Source organism: Salmo salar, chromosome 06 (genome assembly GCF_965601325.2).
Source record: "Salmo salar chromosome 06, fSalSal1, whole genome shotgun sequence".
NCBI classification, from domain to species: domain Eukaryota; kingdom Metazoa; phylum Chordata; class Actinopteri; order Salmoniformes; family Salmonidae; genus Salmo; species Salmo salar.
In genome coordinates this window covers 50412386-50430752 of record NC_138296.1, presented here as the reverse complement: position 1 = coordinate 50430752, position 18367 = coordinate 50412386, and the positions used below count along the sequence as shown (strand labels likewise).

Here is an 18367-nt window from a genome sequence, read left to right as displayed (position 1 = left end):
ACTACATCATTACAAACTCACTGACTTCTGATTTAAGTATTTTATTGTCTTACAGTAAAGCGTGCAATGTTAGTCATGATGTAATTTATTTTGGTGTGTAACAGTATGTGTTTGTTTTAGTGAAAAGGCCACTCCTGACTTGCAAAACAATATTTCAGAATTGGTTTAAATTAAGTCAGGGTTAAATTAAGGGTCAGTTTTAGTATTTTGGTTAGTCGTTTTACAGGTCAGGATTGTCCCCCGTTTTAGAGCTCCAGCTCGATCTTGACGTCAATCTCGGCCTTGTAAGGTTCCAGCAGAGGGCGTACCTCCTCAGAGAGAAACCTCGCCACCTGAGTGAGAGAATGATGAGTTAGGTTGCGTCAACTATAGGTACATGGAGAAAAGCTGTATAATGTACTAAATACAAAACAGCACACGTGATTTTGATGCTCAACAGATTGAATGGATCTTTTTGCCACCATTAAATCTGTACCAAGACCCCCAGTGTGCTGGATATTATTTTCTGTTTAACTACAGGTATTTTAAAATGATTTTAAGTTGAGAAAAACAAAGATAACAAGGTGTACTGTATAGTACCTGTTGGGGGGCGCGGCCGATGAAGGTCTTGGGGTCCAGGATGTTGTCTAGATGGCCCAGGATAGGGGCGAAGTAGGGGTCAGCCTGGACCCTGGCCAAGAGGTCATTGTCTCCCCCCTCATGTTTGACCACGGTTGCAGCCTGCTGGGACAACACACGGATCTTCTCATGGCAGTCCTGGTGCAAGAACACAGACACGAGAGAAACTGTTACTGTGTGATTACACAATAATAAACTGAACAAAATTACAAACGCAACTGTAATATTCATATGTGAATACATACTGAATTATAATTGGATGCATTTTACCGCCGTATCATACTGTGCGGTGATTGGTTAAGACCACCCAGACGGTTAGGTCATGGGCAGTTGATCGTGGTTGGAGATAGGCTAACATGTAGTTGTAGCTAGTTAATAAAGAGTTATGTTAAGAAACATCCTGTAGTTCTGCGTTTTATTATTTTGTACAAAGTGTACAAAACAAAACAGCAACATACAACAATTTCAAAGATTTTGACTGGGAATACAGATATGCATCTGTTGGTCATCAGAAAAACAGTCCGTTTCTGGTGTGACCACCATATGCCTCATGCAGCGCGAGACATCTTCGCATAGAGCGTCCCTGAGACTGTTTGACAGTTTGTGCAGAAATTCTTCGGTTGTGCTAACAGTTTCATCAGCAGTCCGGGTGGCTGGTCTCAGACGATCCCGCAGGTGAAGAAGCCGGATGTGGAGGTCCTGGCTGGCGTGGTTTCACGTGTTCTTCGGTTGTGAGACCGGTTGGACGTACTGCCAAATTCTCTAAAATGACGTTGGAGGCGGCTTATGGTAGAAAAATTAACATTACATTTTTTGGCAACAGCTCTGGTGGGCATTCCTGCAGTCAGCATGCCAATTGCATGCTCCCTCAAAACTTGAGATATGTGTTATTGTGTTGTGACACAAAACTACACATTTTAGAGTGGCCTTTTATTGTCCCCAGCACAAGGTGCACCTGTGTAATGATCATTCTGTTTAATCAGCTTTTTGATATGCCACACCTGTCAGGTGGATGGATTATCTTGGCAAAGGAGAAATGCTCAATACCAGGGATGTAAACAAATTTGTGCACAAAAGTATAGAGAAATAAGCTTTTTGTGCTTAAGGAATATTTCTGGGATATTTTATTTCAGCTCATGAAAGACGGGACCAACATTTGTTGGGTTTATATTTTAGTTCAGTAAACATGCAATCTGGGGATTAAAATGTCGTTTGATTCAGTTACTGTACTGTTTAAGAAAATAAGCACACATACAGGAGGTAGCAGTGTTGTCACGATAACAAGTATCCATCGGCCTCTATCACACACACACACACACACACACACAGTTCACAACTTAGGCACCAAACTAAAAGCTTTAGGCGACAAACAGAATTTAAGGAGCACCAGAAAGAGATAGATTTTTGGTATAGTTTATGCTTACATTAGGCCTGTATGAATCCTACCTTACCTTTGAAGCACATATCATAAATAGCAGAGTCTATTCCTTTCTGCTCGTGCCAATCAAATTTGACTAGACCTACTGTCAAGTCATTAGGTTGTTAGCCAGCTAGTGAACATGACATGACTGAACAACATTGTTTGTTATCAAACTAATAAGTAGCAACCTGGGATTAGTTTAAAAAGGGACTCATGGTTAGTGAAATGATCTAAAATGTGCATGAAATGCCACCTGAGCTCTTGGTTATACCAGGGGATGAAATAACACAACGTATCAACTTCACTCACCCTGCTCCAATGTATAAAATGCACATGTAACAACAGAAGACTCATCGGGGTCTGCATCCCCACTCGCCACCACAGCTAAATTATATTTTAAAAACTGATGAGGAATAGATGCGCTACACTAATTATGCAACGTGCGACTAATTATGCAACGTGGAGTGTGAGAAATACGTTCTGTTCTAATAAGTTGTGGTGTCATGCTGTAATAGAAGGGTGCGTACCTGTCTGTTGCCTCCAGCCTTCACCATAGCCATGATGATGTTCTCTGTAGCCATGAAAGGAAGCTCATGAAGGATGTGTCTCTCAATCACCTGACAGAGAGAGCGGGAGGATGAGAGAAAGCGAGAGGGAAAAGAGATAGATGAAAATTATAGTGATGAGAAAGGGATACGTAACATTACGGTTCACCAAACCCAGGTTTCGGTACGTATTGCGGTCAGGGTTCAGTTTCGGTACAGCAGGAAAATTAATTGGCAAGTTACTGTAGTTAATTTTAGTTTGGGCAAAATATGCAAAACTAACCCAGGAATAGATCATATACAGTGGCAAGTATGTGAACCCTTTGGAATTACCTGGATTTCTACATAAATTGGTCATAAAACTTGATCTTCATCCAAATCACAACAATAGACAAACAGATTATTGTATTTTTATTGTCTATATTGAATACATAATTTATACATTCACAGTGTAGGTTGGAAAAACGTATGTGAACCCCTAGGCTAATGACTTCTCCAAAAGCTAAATGGAGTCAGCTAACCTGGAGTCCAATCAATGAGACTAGATTGGAATGTTGCTTAGAGCTGCCTTGCCCTATAAAAAAACTCACAAAATTTGAGTTTGCTATTCACAAGAAGCATTGCCTGATCTGAAAAATGCCTCGAACGAAATAGATCTCAGAAGACCTAAGATTAAGAATTGTTGACTTGCATAAAGCTGGAAAGGGTTACAAAAGTATCTCTAAAAGCCTTGATGTTTATCAGTCCACGGTAAGACAAAATGTCTAAAAATTGAGAAAGTTCAGCACTGTTGCTACTCTCCCTAGCAGTGGCCGTCATGCATCGATGACTGCAAGAGCACTGCGCAGAATGCTCAATGAGGTTAAGAATCCTAGAGTGTCATCTAAAGACTTCCAGAAATCTCTGGAACATGCTAACATCTCCGTTGACGAGTCTACGATACGTAAAACACTAAACAAGAATGGTGTTCATGGGAGGACACCACAGAAGAAGGCCCCCCCCCCCCCCCCCCAAAAAAAAACATTCCTGCATGTCTGAAATTTACAAAAGTGCACCTGGATGTTCCACAGCGCTATTGGCAAAATATTCTGTGGACAGATTAAACTAAAGTTGACTTGTTTGGAAGGAACACACAACACTACGTGGAGAAAAAAAGGCACAGTACAGCAACATCAAAACGTCATCCCAACTGTAAAGTATGGTGGAGGGAGTATCATGGTTTGGGGCTGCTTTGCTGCCTCAGGGTCAGGACATCTTGCTATCAATGACGGAAAAATGAATTTCCAAGTTTATCAAGACATTTTGCAGGAGAATGTTAGGCTATCTGTCTGCCAATTGAAGCTCAACAGAAGTTGGGTGATGCAACAGGACAAGGACCCAAAACACCGAAGTAAATCAACAACAGAATGGCTTCAACAGAAGAAAATATGCCTTCTGGAGTGGCCCAGTCAGAGTCCTGACCTCAACCCGATTGAGATGCTGTGGCATGACCTCAAGAGAGCAGTTCACACCAGACATGCCAAGAATATTGCTTAACTGAAACAGTTTTGTAAAGAGGAATGGTCCAGAGTTCCTCCTGACCGTTGTGCAGGTCTGATCCACAACTAGAGAAAACATTTGGTTGCGGTTATTGCTGCCAAATGAGGGTCAACCAGTTTTTAAATCCAAGGGTTCACATACTTTTCCCACCCTGTACTGTGAATGTTTACACGGTGTGTTCAATAAAGACATGAACACATATAAGTGTGTGTTATTCGTTTAAGCAGACTGTTTGTCTATTGTGATCAAATTTTATGACCAATTTATGCAGCAATCCAGGTATTTCCAAAGGGTTCACATACTTTTTCTTGCCACTAATGTAGAGCCCAATAAAATGGCTTTATTTTTTGCCTAATTCCGTTTTGTAGAAAAAAGAAATAGAAAAAACAACATTGGAGGTTCAAAGCCCACAACAATGCTTAAACCACAAAGACATTTTCATTTTTGGGTGTAGATACCCTTTCATTTAGGTGCACACCAGCAAGTGCCTTGTTTGGTAGACAGTGTTTATGTAGCACACATGTGATTGAAGAGTTGAATGGGGAGCGTTGCTGCACAGCTATTTCCAGGTCTTTCCAAAGATATTCGATCAAGTTTAAGTCTGGGCACTGGCTGGGCCACTCAAGGACATTCAGAGACTTGTCCCGAAGCCACTCCTGCGTTGTCTTGGCTGTGTGCTGAGGGTCGTTGTCCTGTTGAGAAGGGAACCTTCGCCCCAGCCTAAAGGTCCTGAGAGCTCTGGAGCAGGTTCTCGTCAAGGATCTCTCTGTACTTTGCTCTGTTCATCTTTGCCTCGATCCTGACTAGTCTCCCAATCCCTGCCGCTGAAAAACATTGCCACAGCATGCTACCACCACCATGCTTCACCGTAAGGATGGTGCCATGTTCTCTAGACGTGACGCTTGGCATTCAGGCCAAAGAGTTCAGATAATCGTGTTTCTCATGGTCTGAGAGTCTTTAGGTGCCTTTTGGCAAACTCCAAGCGGGCTGTCATGTGCCTTTAACTGAGGAATGGCTTCCGTCTGGCCACTGCTGCAGAGATGGTTTTCCTTCTGGAAGGTTCTCCCATCTTCACAGAGGAACTCTAGAGCTCTGTCAGTGACCATCTGGTTCTTGGTCACCTCCCTGACCAAGGCCCTTCTCCCCGATTGCTCAGTTTGGCCGGCCGGCCAGCTCTAGAAGAGTCTTGGTGGTTACAAACTTCTTCCATTTAAGAATGATGGAGGCCACTGTGTTCTAGGGGACCTTCAATGCTGCAGAAATATTTTGGTACCCTTCCCCAGATTTGTGCCTCGACACAATCCTGTTTCAGAGCTCAATGGACAATTTTGCTCTGACATGCACCGTCAACTTTGGGACCTTATATTGACAGGTGTGTGCCTTTCTAAATCATGTCCAGTCAATTGAATTTACCACAGGTGGACTCCAATCAAGTTGAAAAAACATCTCAAGGATGATCAATGGAAACAGGATGCACCTGAGCTCAAGTTCGAGTCTCATAGCAAAGGATCTGAATACTTATGTAAATAAAGTAGCGGTTTTTAATTGTAATACATTTGTATTGTGCATTTGGTATTGTTGTAGATTGCTGAGGATTTTTATTTAATTAATTTTAGAATAAGCCTGCAACGTACCAAAATGTGGAAAAAGTCAAGGGGTCTGAATACTTTCCGAAGGCACTGTTCATAGATTACTTTATGGTTAACATTTCATTGAGAAGGTTTATGGGAAAGACTTTCCATCTACCAGAAGACGGTTGTCATTAGCATCATTGTTTACAGCTATACACAGACAGGGGCATTCTCGCGACATTACCTCTTCAGAAAGTTGAAGTAAAAATACGAATGACTTGTGCATTTTGTTCATGTCTTATCATCATCTTGGGCAAATGAATTAATGCTCTAATAAATTCAATACATTTAGTTGATTTCCTCCTATGTTCAATACATTTTTGCGTCTACTGGGAAGCCAAAATGTTCCCAAACTGGAGATTTAAATGATGATGATGGAGGAGAGCTATCTCTCCCACACACAACCGTTACACCCCTACATAACATACAAGACCGTTTGAGTTGAATGTTGTTCCTCTGTGATGTGTTATAGCCAACAGATGTACTGTGGGGAAAGTGCAGTTGTGTGTGCATTATCATGAAATGACAAGGTTTAAAATGGTGGTGATAATACCTTATGAGGACAACAATGGAAATAAGCCTCCTGGTTTATTGTGTTTTTTATCCTCAATAATTTCTGTCTGGACAAGCCTACTACTTCTAATTATCTAATAAATTCAATGAATTTACCTTGGGGTAGACCACCAGGCCTTCGGTGATGTTCTGCAGGGTGCTGAGGATGATGTCAGCGGTAAGGAAAGACTCAGGGAGAGAGATTCTCCTATTGGCACTGTCATCCAGTGTTCTTTCCAGCCACTGGACAGAGGCGGTCTGGAGGGGGTCAGCGAGCAGTGCTATCAGGTGGCGGGCCAGACTACAGCAACGCTCACAACGCATTGGGTTCCTCTTGTAGGGCATGGCACTGGAGCCTGGTGGGGGAGAGGCAGTCAGTGGGACCCAGACAAGTAACATTTAGGAAATAAGTTAACCTGTTTGGGATAGGGGGCAGTATTTTCACGGCCGGATGAAAAAAAGTACCCGATTTAAACTGGTTACTACTCTTGCCCAGAAACGAGAATATGCATATTATTAGATTTGGATAGAAAACACTCTGAAGTTTCTAAAACTGTTTGAATGGTGTCTGTGAGTATAACAGAACTCATATGGCAGGCAAAAACCTGAGAAGATTCCAAGCAGGAAGTGGCCTGTCTGTGAAATTGTAGTCCTTCTTTTGCTTCTCTATTGAAACTACAGTACCTGAGCTGTTACGTGGCACTTTCTAAGGCTTCCATTGGCTCTCTAAAGCCTTCAGAATGCGGATTGAGGCGTCTTCTGTCTCTGGGCAGAGTATACTAGCACAGTTTGTCAGTGGACTGCCTGGTGACTAAGAGATTGGAGATACGCGGTCCCGCGAGAATGCTGTTTTTTATTTTCCTATTTCAATGAATACACTATTGTCCGGTTGGAATATTAGCGCTATTTTACGAGAAAAATACCATAAAAATTGATTTAAAACAGGGTTTGTCATGATTCTAAGTGCGGTAAAGGAACATTTGGAATTTTTTGGTCTCGATATGCGCTTGCGCGTTACCCTTTGGATAGTTACCTGAACGCACGAACAAAACGGAGGTATTTGGACATAAATATGGATTATTTGGAACAAAAACAACATTTCTTCTGGAAGTAGCAGTCCTGGGAGTGCATTCTGACAAAGATCAGCAAAGGTAATACAATTTTTTCTAATAGTAATTCTGAGTTTAGTGAGGCCCGAAGTTGGCGGGTGTCTGAATAGCTAGCTGTGATGGCTGAGCTATGTACTCAGAATATTGCAAAATGTGCTTTCGCCGAAAAGCTATTTTAAAATCTGACATAGCGATTGCATAAAGGAGTTCTGTATCTATAATTCTTAAAATAATTATGTATTTTGTCAACGTTTATGATGAGTAATTTAGTAAATTCACCGGAAGTTTTGGGTGGGAATGCTAGTTCTGAACATCACATGCTAATGTAAAAAGCTGTTTTTTGATATAAATATTAACTTGATTGAACAAAACATGCATGTATTGTATAACATAACGTCCTTCATCTGATGAAGATCATCAAAGGTTAGTGCTTCATTTAGCTGTGTTTTGGGTTTATGTGACATATATGCTTGCATGGAAAATGGCTGTGTGATTGTTTTTGGCTATGTACTCTCCTAACATAATCTAATGTTTTGCTTTCGCTGTAAAGCCTTTTTGAAATCGGACAATGTGGTTAGATTAACGAGAGTCTTGTCTTTAAAATGGTGTAAAATAGTCGTATGGTTGAAAAATTGAAATTATAGCATTTTTGAGGTATTTGTATTTCGCGCCACGTTCTTCCATTGGATATTTGGCTAGCGGAACGGAACGCTAGCGGAACGTCTAGATGCAAGAGGTTAAACTAGCTGTTTACTCTGAAACATCAGGATGGTTTAGCAGTTGGTGCCTTAATCAAAGTGAAATCTAGGGCTAAAACTCAATTGTATTTTATTGATTCCTCACATCCTCTCTCCTTGCCTCTTTCTCAAAGTACATTGGAGCAGAAGATCAGAGGTGGAGGTTCTTCTGTTATTTTGCTCCAATCTGCTTTGAGAGGTAAGGAGAGAGGATGTAAGGAATCAAGGAAATACAAAGGATATTAACCCTAGTTTTGGGATTAGATTCCTTTATACCTGGGTAGGAAGTGGACCAATTTCCTTCTTATGACTCACCAATTTGCTCCTTTTCAAAAGGCTCCTCAATCTCTTTAAGGTTAGCCAGCAGGCGGATGTCAGTGCAGATCTGAGGAGGAGAGTATAATTTATTACCTGTGGGTCATTCCACTACTGTCAAAGACCACCAGGAGGCATTGTTTCTCCGTAGACAGACTTGTGATTTACGGTAGTAAGAATGACAAACTGATGTCCAGTCAAAACTCATCTCAACCTTGTGGATGGTGGCTCCCATGCTGGCCAGGTGAGAGAGGCAGTCGATGTCTACCTTACGACTGTACGTCTGTCCAGTCACCATGTAAGCCCTGGGAGGAAAAATGTACAGGATTGAAGAATAATAATAAAAAATATAAATACATTTAAAAAAAAAAGGTATTTCAGCAATTTGTTTGGCCTCAAATGACAAAAAGTGTGGCAAATAGGAAACTCAAGAGACTCTTGACATAAAAGTATACATTTAACTCACTTTTTGAAGCCTGCCATCTCTGTGACCATTCTGTCCAGATCCTCCACCTTATCATGGTCCCCCTGGAAGAGCTGCAGAAAGCTGGCCTGGGTGCCCGTAGTACCCTTCACCCCCCGGAAACGCAGGTCTTCACGGGCGCGCTGAAGGTTCCGCATGTCCATGGCCAGGTCCTGGAGCCACAGACATGCTCTCTTACCCACTGTGGTCAACTGGGCCGGCCTGGTAGAGGTAGGTAGGTTATATATATGAATTTATGAGAGCGCAAGAGATAAAGATGAAAAGAAAATGAGAGAGGTGGAAAATAATATAAATGGTGAGAGAAGGAGAAGAAAAGTTCAAATAAAATGTGGAGGGGAAAAATAAAGATTCATATAAAAATAAAACAGAAAGATGAAGACTGAGAAAAATAAGGCAGAGAGATTAAAGTGGACTCAGAAGCACTGAATACATAACTCTTTAATATGAGAGGACCATGAGTGTTCATAGACAAATGGGATATATCCACAACGGCACATAGTCCATGAGCCAGGGGGGGTTGGTCGGGCTCACTTAGGCTGACAATGTCTTCATCAATAAGTGCATCGACGACGTTGTCCCCACAGTGACCGTACGTACATATCCCAACCAGAAGCCATAGAGTACAGGCAACATCCGCATCGAGCTAAAGGCTAGAGCTGCCACTTTCAAGGAGCGGGACACTAATCCAGACTCTTACAAGAAATCCCGCTAAGAATCCTACTCCACCGGCTTTTAAGCTCGTCGGATGTAGCAGGGCATACACTATTACGGACTACAAAAGGGAAATACAGACGCGAGCTGCCCAGTCACGCGAGCCTACCAGAAGAGCTAAATGCCTTTTATGCTTTCCTCGAGGTAAGCAAGACTGAAGCATGTACGAGAGCACCAGCTGTTCTGGATGACTGTGTGATAACGCTCTCGGTTACTGATGTGAGCAAGACCTTTAAACACGTCACCATTCACAAAAGACGCAGGGCCAGACGGATGTGGACCAACTGGCAAATGTCTTCACTGACATTTTCAACCTCTCCCTGACCGAGTCTGCAATACCCACATGTTTCAAGCAGACCACCATAGTTTCTGTGCCCAATGAAGCGAAGGTAACCTGCCTAAATGATTACCGCCCCGTAGCACTCACGTCGGTAGCCATGAAGTGCTTTGAAAGGCTGAGCATGGCTTACATCAACAGCATCCTCCTGGATACCCTAGACCCCACTGTAATTCGCATACCGCCCCAACAGATCCACAGATGACGCAATCTGAAATCGCACTCCACACTGCCCTTTCCCACCTGGACAAAAGGAACACCTGTGAGAATGCTGTTCAATGCTGTTCATTGACTACAGCTCTGGGATTAAACACCCTCCTCTGCAACTGGATCCTGGTCTTCCTGACGTGCCACCCCCAGATGGTAAGGGTAGGCCACAACAAGTCTGCCACGCTGATCCTCCACACTGTGGCCCCTCAGGGGTGTGTACTTAGTCCCCTCCTGTACTCCCCATTCACCCAAAACTGCATGGCCAAAACATGACACCATCATTAGGTTAGGACTCCCCCCCGCTCCATTTGTTTTGTACACTGCTGCTACTCGTTGTTTATTATCTATGCATAGTCACTTCACCCCTACCTACATGTACAAATGACCTCAACTAACCTGTACCCCCGCACACGGACTCGGGTACCAGTACCCCGGTATATAGCCTCGTCATTGTTATTTTATTGTGTTACTTTAGTTTTATTTGGTAAATATTTTCTTAACTCTTCTTGAACTGCACTGTTGGTTAAGGGCTTGTAAGTAAGCATTTTACGGTAAGGTCTACACTTGTTGTATTCGGCGCATGTGACAAATAAAGTGATTTGATTTCCTTGAAAGTCCATGTAGGCCGGCATTGTAAATAAGAAATTGTTCTTAACTGACTTGCCTAGTTAAATAAAGGTAAAAATATACACTGCTCAAAAAAATAAAGGGAACACTTAAACAACACAATGTAACTCCAAGTCAATCACACTTCTGTGAAATCAAACTGTCCACTTAGGAAGCAACACTGATTGACAATAAATTTCACATGCTGTTGTGCAAATGGAATAGACAACAGGTGGAAATTATAGGCAATTAGCAAGACACCCCCAATAAAGGACTGGTTCTGCAGGTGGGGACCACAGACCACTTCTCAGTTCCTATGCTTCCTGGCTGATGTTTTGGTCACTTTTGAATGCTGGTGGTGCTTTCACTCTAGTGGTAGCATGAGACGGAGTCTACAACCCACACAAGTGGCTCAGGTAGTGCAGCTCATCCAGGATGGCACATCAATGCGTGGAGAACGTTCTGCTGCCTGCAACATCCTCCAGAATGACCGGTTTGGCGGTGGGTCAGTCATGGTGTGGGGTGGCATCTCTTTGGGGGGCCGCACAGCCCTCCATGTGCTCGCCAGAGGTAGCCTGACTGCCATTAGGTACCGAGATGAGATCCTCAGACCCCTTGTGAGACCATATGCTGGTGCGGTTGGCCCTGGGTTCCTCCTAATGCAAGACAATGCTAGACCTCATGTGGCTGGAGTGTGTCAGCAGTTCCTGCAAGAGGAAGGCATTGATGCTATGGACTGGCCCGCCCGTTCTCCAGACCTGAATCCAATTGAGCACATCTGAGACATCATGTCTCGCTCCATCCACCAACGCCACGTTGCACCACAGCCTGTCCAGGAGTTGGCGGATGCTTTAGTCCAGGTCTGGGAGGAGATCCCTCAGGAGACCATCCGCCACCTCATCAGGAGCATGCCCAGGCGTTGTAGGGAGGTCATACAGGCACGTGGAGGCCACACACACACTACTGAGCCTCATTTTGACTTAACAGGTTAAACATCACTGCCTTGTCATTTTTTATGTCTAGTACAGCCCCTGCCTTCTTCAGGGAAGGTTTGCTTAACCTGTTGGGGATAGGGGGCAGTATTTGCACGGCCGGATAAAAAACGTACCCGATTTAATCTGGTTACTACTCCTGCCCAGTAACTAGAATATGCATATAATTGTTTGATTTGGATAGAAAACACCCTAAAGTTTCTAAAACTGTTTGAATGGTGTCTGTGAGTATAACAGAACTCATATGGCAGGCCAAAACCTGAGAAGATTCCAAACAGGAAGCGCCCTCTCTGACCATTTCTTGGCCTTCTTTGTCATCTCTATCCAAAACAAAGGATCTCTGCTGTAACATGACACTTCCTAAGGCTCCCATAGGCTCTCAGAAGGCGCCAGAACGTTGAATGGTGACTCTGCAGTTACAGGCTGAAAAACAGTAGCGCATTTGGTAAGTGGTCGATCTGAGAACAATGAGACGGTTGCGCGCGTGCACGTGAAGAGTCCATTTTACTTTCTCAGTCTTTGAACGAAAAACAACCACTCCCGGTCGGAATATTATCGCTATTTTACGAGAAAAATCGCATAAAAATTGATTTTAAACAGCATTTGACATGCTTCGAAGTACAGTAATGGAATATTTTTAAATTTTTTGTCACGATACGTTACCCTTCGGATAGTGTCTTGAACGCACGAACAAAAAGCCGCTATTTGGATATAACTATGGATTATTTGGAACCAAACCAACATTTGTTGTTTAAGTAGAAGTCCTGGGAGTGCATTCTGACGAAGAACAGCAAAGGTAATTCAATTTTTCTTATAGTAAATCTGAGTTTGGTGAGTACCAAACTTGGTGGGTGTCAAAATAGCTTAGGAACACAAGCAAGCTGTTCCTTTGTGGTCGACCACAGTATCCAGCGGATTCCGTGGTCGACCAAAGGAACAGCTTGCTGACTGTGTGACTAAAAAAGGAGCATCCGGTCTTGTGCTCCTACAGGCTCTCAGTAGCTTGAGTAATACAAATAAAAACTGTCACACAACCCATTTGTAATGGGGAAGTTAATAATAATACTTGGACATTTAATTATGTTGTTGTTTTATTTGTCTTTATAGAAAAGAGTTAAGTTCATGCTTTAAGTATCCCTATATTTCTGTTATTACGGGGCCAGCACTCTGTCAAGAGTGCACCTGCGCGGGAAGTTTGGTTGTTGATGGACCTAGCCTTGAGTTCATACGGTATAGTAAACTTTGTTAAACTGGAATTTTGTCATTGTGTCATTTCGAGTTAACAGTTAGAACCTCCTGAGGTGTTCATACTTACTGGTAATGTGTGAAACCCAGGGTGGGGAGACCAGCGTATTTTTCAGCAAAGTTTGATAGTCTGTCGATCACTCTGGCCAACTATAAAGACAGAAATTTGTTATTAGTTTACGGAAGTGATGAGGGATATACAGGATCATACTTAGTTGACTTTCTCAGACATTTCAACACAAAGTTGCACATAACTTTACAGCATACTATCCATATCTAGTGCTGGCCTGGGGGTAGTAGAACTAATCCTCCCTGGTCTATAACCACTAACTTACCTTCGGCAGGAGAATGTCAAAACCGTCACGAAGCATGATCAAATCCTGAAGAAAAAAACAGAAGAAAAAAAACAGCAGGCATATCAGTCATTATGCATAGAAATCTCAAAGTTGTATAAATATACACTAGAGGTCGACCGATACTGATTTTTCGATACCGATAATTGGAGGACCAAAAAAAGCCGATACCGATTAATCGGACGATTTTTATATATATATAAAAAAAAATATTTGTAATAATGACAATTACAACAATACTGAATGAACACTATTTTAACTTAATATAATACATCAATAAAATCAATTTAGTCTCAAATAAATAATGAAACATGTTCAATTTGGTTTAAGTAATGCAAAAACAGTGTTGGAGAAGTAAAAGTGCAATATGTGCCATGTAAAAAAGCTAACGTTTAAGTTCCTTGCTCAGAACATGAGAACATTTGAAAGCGAGTGGTTCCTTTTAACATGAGTCTTCAATATTCCCAGGTAAGAAGTTTTAGGTTGTAGTTATTATAGGACTATTTCTCTCTATACCATTTGTATTTCATATACCTTTGACTATTGGATGTTCTAATAGGTACTTCAGTATTGCCAGCCTAATCTCGGGAGTTGATAGGCTTGAAGTCATAAACAGCGCAATGGTTGAAGCATTGTGAAGAGCTACTGGCAAATGCAGGAAAGTGCTGTTTGAATGAATGCTTACGAGCCTGCTGCTGCCTACCACCGCTCAGTCAGACTGCGCTATCAAATCATAGACTTAATTATAATATAATTACACACAGAAATACGAGCCTTAGGTCATTAATATGGTCAAATCCGGAAACTATAATTTCGAAAACAAACGTTTATTCTTTCAGTGAAATACGGAACCGTTCCGTATTTTATCTAACGGGTGGCATCCATAAGTCTAAATATCGCTGTTACATTGCACAACCTTCAATGTTATGTCATAATTTTGTAAAATTCGAGCAAATTAGTTCACAACGAGCCAGGCGGCCCAAACTGTTCATATACCCATACTCTGCGTGCAATGAACGCAAGAGAAGTGACACAATTTGCCGAGTTAATATTGCCTGCTTACATGAATTTCTTTTAACTAAATATGCAGGTTAAAAAATATATACTTCTGTGTATTGATTTTAAGAAAGGCGTTGATGTTTATGGTTAGGTACACATTGGTGCAACGACAGTGCTTTTTTCGCAAATGCGCTTTTGTTAAATCATCCCCCGTTTGGCGAAGTTGGCTGTCTTTGTTAGGAAGAAATTGTCTTCACACAGTTCGCAACAAGCCAGGCGGCCTAAACTGCTGCATATACCCTGACTCTGTTGCACAGAGAAGTGACAATTTCCCTAGTTAAAAGAAATTCATGTTAGCAGGCAATATCAACTAAATATGCAGGTTTAAATATATATACACTTGTGTATTGATTTTAAGAAAGGCGTTGATGTTTATGGTTAGGTACACATTGGTGCAACGACAGTGCTTTTTTCGCAAATAGTCTTGTTAAATCACCCGTTTGGCGAAGTAGGCTGTGATTCATTGATAAATTAACAGGCACCGCATCGATTATATGCAACGCAGGACAAGCTAGATAAACTAGTAATATCATCAACCATGTGTAGTTAACTAGTGATTATGTTAAGATTGATTGTTTTTATAAGATAAGTTTAATGCTAGCTAGCACCTTACCTTGGCTCCTTGCTGCACTCGCATAACAGGTAGTCAGCCTGCCACGCAGTCTACTCGTGGAGTGCAATGTAATCGGCCATAATCGGTGTCCAAAAATGCCGATTACTGATTGTTATGAAAACTTGAACGGCCCTAATTAAATCAGCCATTCAGATTAAATCGGTCGACTTCTAATATATACCCATGAGAAACAAATGTGACCATTAAGCACACTCATCCTAAAATAACGTGGTACTTTTGGTCTAAAAGTAACTGTCTGCAGACTGTTGCATGTGGAATACATGGCCCAACCCAAAATTAACCCCCAAGCCCTGTGCCCTTCTGGAGATCTAAGAGGATTTGATTGGTATAAGCAATATGGTGAAACTTTCACCTAGTCTACCAGAGGCTAAGTAACAATGCCTACACCTGTCAAACCATTTCAGATCTAGAGGTCTATTTGGGATTGGGCTTCTCTTACCGTGTTGTCTCCCACGTAACAGGAAGTGGCACCCAGGTGGATGATGGGAGCAGCGGTGGGGCAGCAGTGGGCGAAGGTGTGCACGTGGGCCATGACATCGTGCCTCAGCTTGCTCTCCTCCTCTGCCGCCATGGCAAAGTCGATGTCCTCAGCATGGCTCTCCATCTCTGCTACCTGGGCTTCGGTGACGGGCAGGCCAAGAGCCTGGAGAAGGGAGAATATTATAAGCAGCAAACCAAGAGCCTGGAGGTCAACAGGAAGGACAAGAGGAGCAGAGAAAGTTAGAGCTGGTACCCTAGAGGCGTAGTGAAAGCACTGCAGCCTGTCATTGCTGGTTTTTAACTGATACTCTGGGATATGCATTCAGTGTAAGCTCTAGCTACTTTATCAAGTGTTCTCTAGCTTTTATAAAGCTGAAACATTGTTGCTACATTGAAGTAATTGCACATTGTATGGTACTATATAATAAAAGTAAGCCAATTGTGTCAATGGGATGTGTGGTGGAACGGTCCAGAAAGTGTGTCAACATTTTCAGATCACTTTCAAACAGATAGCTAGAGGTGGTTGCTTTGCTCCATATCTCACACAGAAGCTAGGAAAACTATTCCAGCACAATCTTCGTTATGGTAGCAGGTCTATTTAAAACCATTGAAAAATAGAACGTGTTGTTCGAGTAGCAGAGCAGAGGAGTTTGGCCCTGTGTTAATGACAATAGCGAGCGACATTCCTTCCCCTTAGCCGTTAGTTACACTTAAATGTGTTTTACTTGGATCTGGATAGGTAGGCTATAAGCAGTGTAGTGGTGAAGTTTCCACTAATATCACATGCAACTTACATATCTGAAAACATAGAAGGGTTATTTAGGGCCAAGGACAAGGAAGGAGAGTGAATAGCGTAAAGAGGCTAGGCTAACTCTCAGGGTGTTAGTGTCCTATTACCATGACATTTTGGCCTGGCTATTTTTGACACAAACCCACCCCAGCAGATTTCAGAGAGACATTGGAGACAAACTTGCTATTTGAAATCTGACGAAACAACATTTTGTATGGGAACACTGTCTGTACATTCGTTTTCATGAGGGCACAAGACTATAGTAGCGACTAGCTGCTAGCGAGTGTGAGAAGAGAGATTCCACCACCATAGCCCTGCTCTGTGTGTGTGTGTGTGTGTGTGTGTAGCTGCTAAAAGTCCCCATAGGCAGTATTTCTGTTACATGTATTTGAAATACGTATTTTAATTACTTCTGAGTATTTCGTCATTTGAATTACACTGGTCTGAACTACACCCCAATGTATTTTCAGAATACTGAAATTTGTATTTTCAAAATATTTTTCTATACCAGTTTGTATAGCGGTTCACATTTTGTGGCCCACCTTTCACCCTGCATTGGTATCAGAAGTCTGATAGCACTAAATTAACTAAATATACAAATTGTAACAATTGCAAAGCATGCTGAGTATTATTCTAATAGCTCTGCTCCGAAACAATACACTGTGTGCTTTGTAGTTCATTTTGGTATGTTCATTTTCACATATACATTTAGGTGATTTAGCAGGCACCCTTACCAGAGTGGACTTGCTCAACTAAGGTAGTTAAACAAAAACATAATACAGTCAATGTAAAACCATTACTGAGAATGTTTTTGCTGTTCGGGCCAGCTACTTGCAAATATATTTGTCCAAGAATTTTCTCATTTATTTTGATACAAAATATCTGTATTTTGTACTTTTTGCCCATAGGCTAGGCCCTGCCTATATCCTTATTCCTTACCTTTGTGTAGTCCATTTCCCCTCCACTAACAGATCAGCTGAGCTGTTGCATGTGACAGAGGGTCTGGTAGTAAGGTTAATTACAAACACACAGCTTCCCTGTAAATTACAAGAGTTGTGGAAGTCATTTTTGTCTTCAAAAATAGCCTAGTGTTTTTCTCTTAAAGGTCTTTGCTGGACAACTCTTATCTAGGTTTCACTGTCTGCAGGTTTGTTTATCATGTGGAAATAGCTGGAAATCCATATCCAGTTTCCAAATAGTGTAGGCCAACAGCAGTGGAATATTGGAATTTGCAGTGGGGTCACTGAACTAGCTGAAAGTGATTTGGAACCCTGACATCAAGTTAAAGAGAGGCTAGATTATTTTAGATAGAAGTCCTTCAGATGTATACCCCTACAGGGTTGATTGAATAGCCTAACTTACTTTACCAACCATCCCAGTCACTTTCCTGACTGCCAACAACTGGGTACTGTTGATGAATAACTACATGCATTGTTACATCCACAATCATACATCAATACTCTACAGCTTATCACAAGACAATGCATCATACTAGCTAGTTTGTTTGGTTTGCATCTTCTGTCTTGTAAGGCAAATACAGTAACGTTATATTCTGAAGCTGTTCATTTACTATAAGGTCCTCCTATATTTAGAGCAGGGAACTTGAGAAGGATCTCTCAAGGTCGCAAACTTAAAATAGACCTCATTTTGTAGCATAAAGTGCGCAAATAATTTGGAAAACCATAGCTACTGAAACATGCTATAGCAAGATAGCTAAAATAACATGCATGCTTACTAGCCAATATTACATCTAGCTAGCTAAGTGGCTAATTAGCGCACACCTTCTCAGCTTTGGCCAAGTAGATCCACAGTTTTCTCCACGTTGTGAATTTCTTCCTGTCACTGAAGTTATAGGCCATTTCCTTGCTGGCATATCGTGACACCAGCGGCGAACGATACTTATTAAATTCGTCTCCAAATGTGTCCATGACTGACATGTGTATTGCAAGCCTCAGGCAGCACGCCTCACCTCGTCTTCTTCGATGAGGTTTAACGGCGGT

General features: G+C 41.9%; 1 protein-coding gene across 2 annotated transcripts; it reads right to left on the bottom strand.

Moving 5' to 3' along the window:
• Positions 1-25: 25 nt before the first annotated feature.
• On the bottom strand, positions 26-18367 carry LOC106607442 (adenylosuccinate lyase). 2 transcript variants are annotated; one of them, XM_014204392.3, is made up of 11 exons: positions 18149-18367; positions 15537-15740; positions 13387-13431; positions 13122-13201; positions 8933-9151; positions 8681-8771; positions 8467-8536; positions 6423-6661; positions 2566-2655; positions 580-756; positions 26-332 (listed from the first exon to the last, which is right to left on the bottom strand). In XM_014204392.3, exons 1-11 carry the CDS (start codon positions 18302-18304, stop codon positions 246-248), a joined length of 1458 nt encoding a protein of 485 aa, XP_014059867.3. In that variant the 5' UTR covers positions 18305-18367; the 3' UTR covers positions 26-245. The 2 variants fall into 2 exon arrangements, with proteins under 2 accessions (XP_014059867.3, XP_014059870.1); XM_014204395.3 differs by lacking the exon at positions 18149-18367 and adding an exon at positions 17307-17450.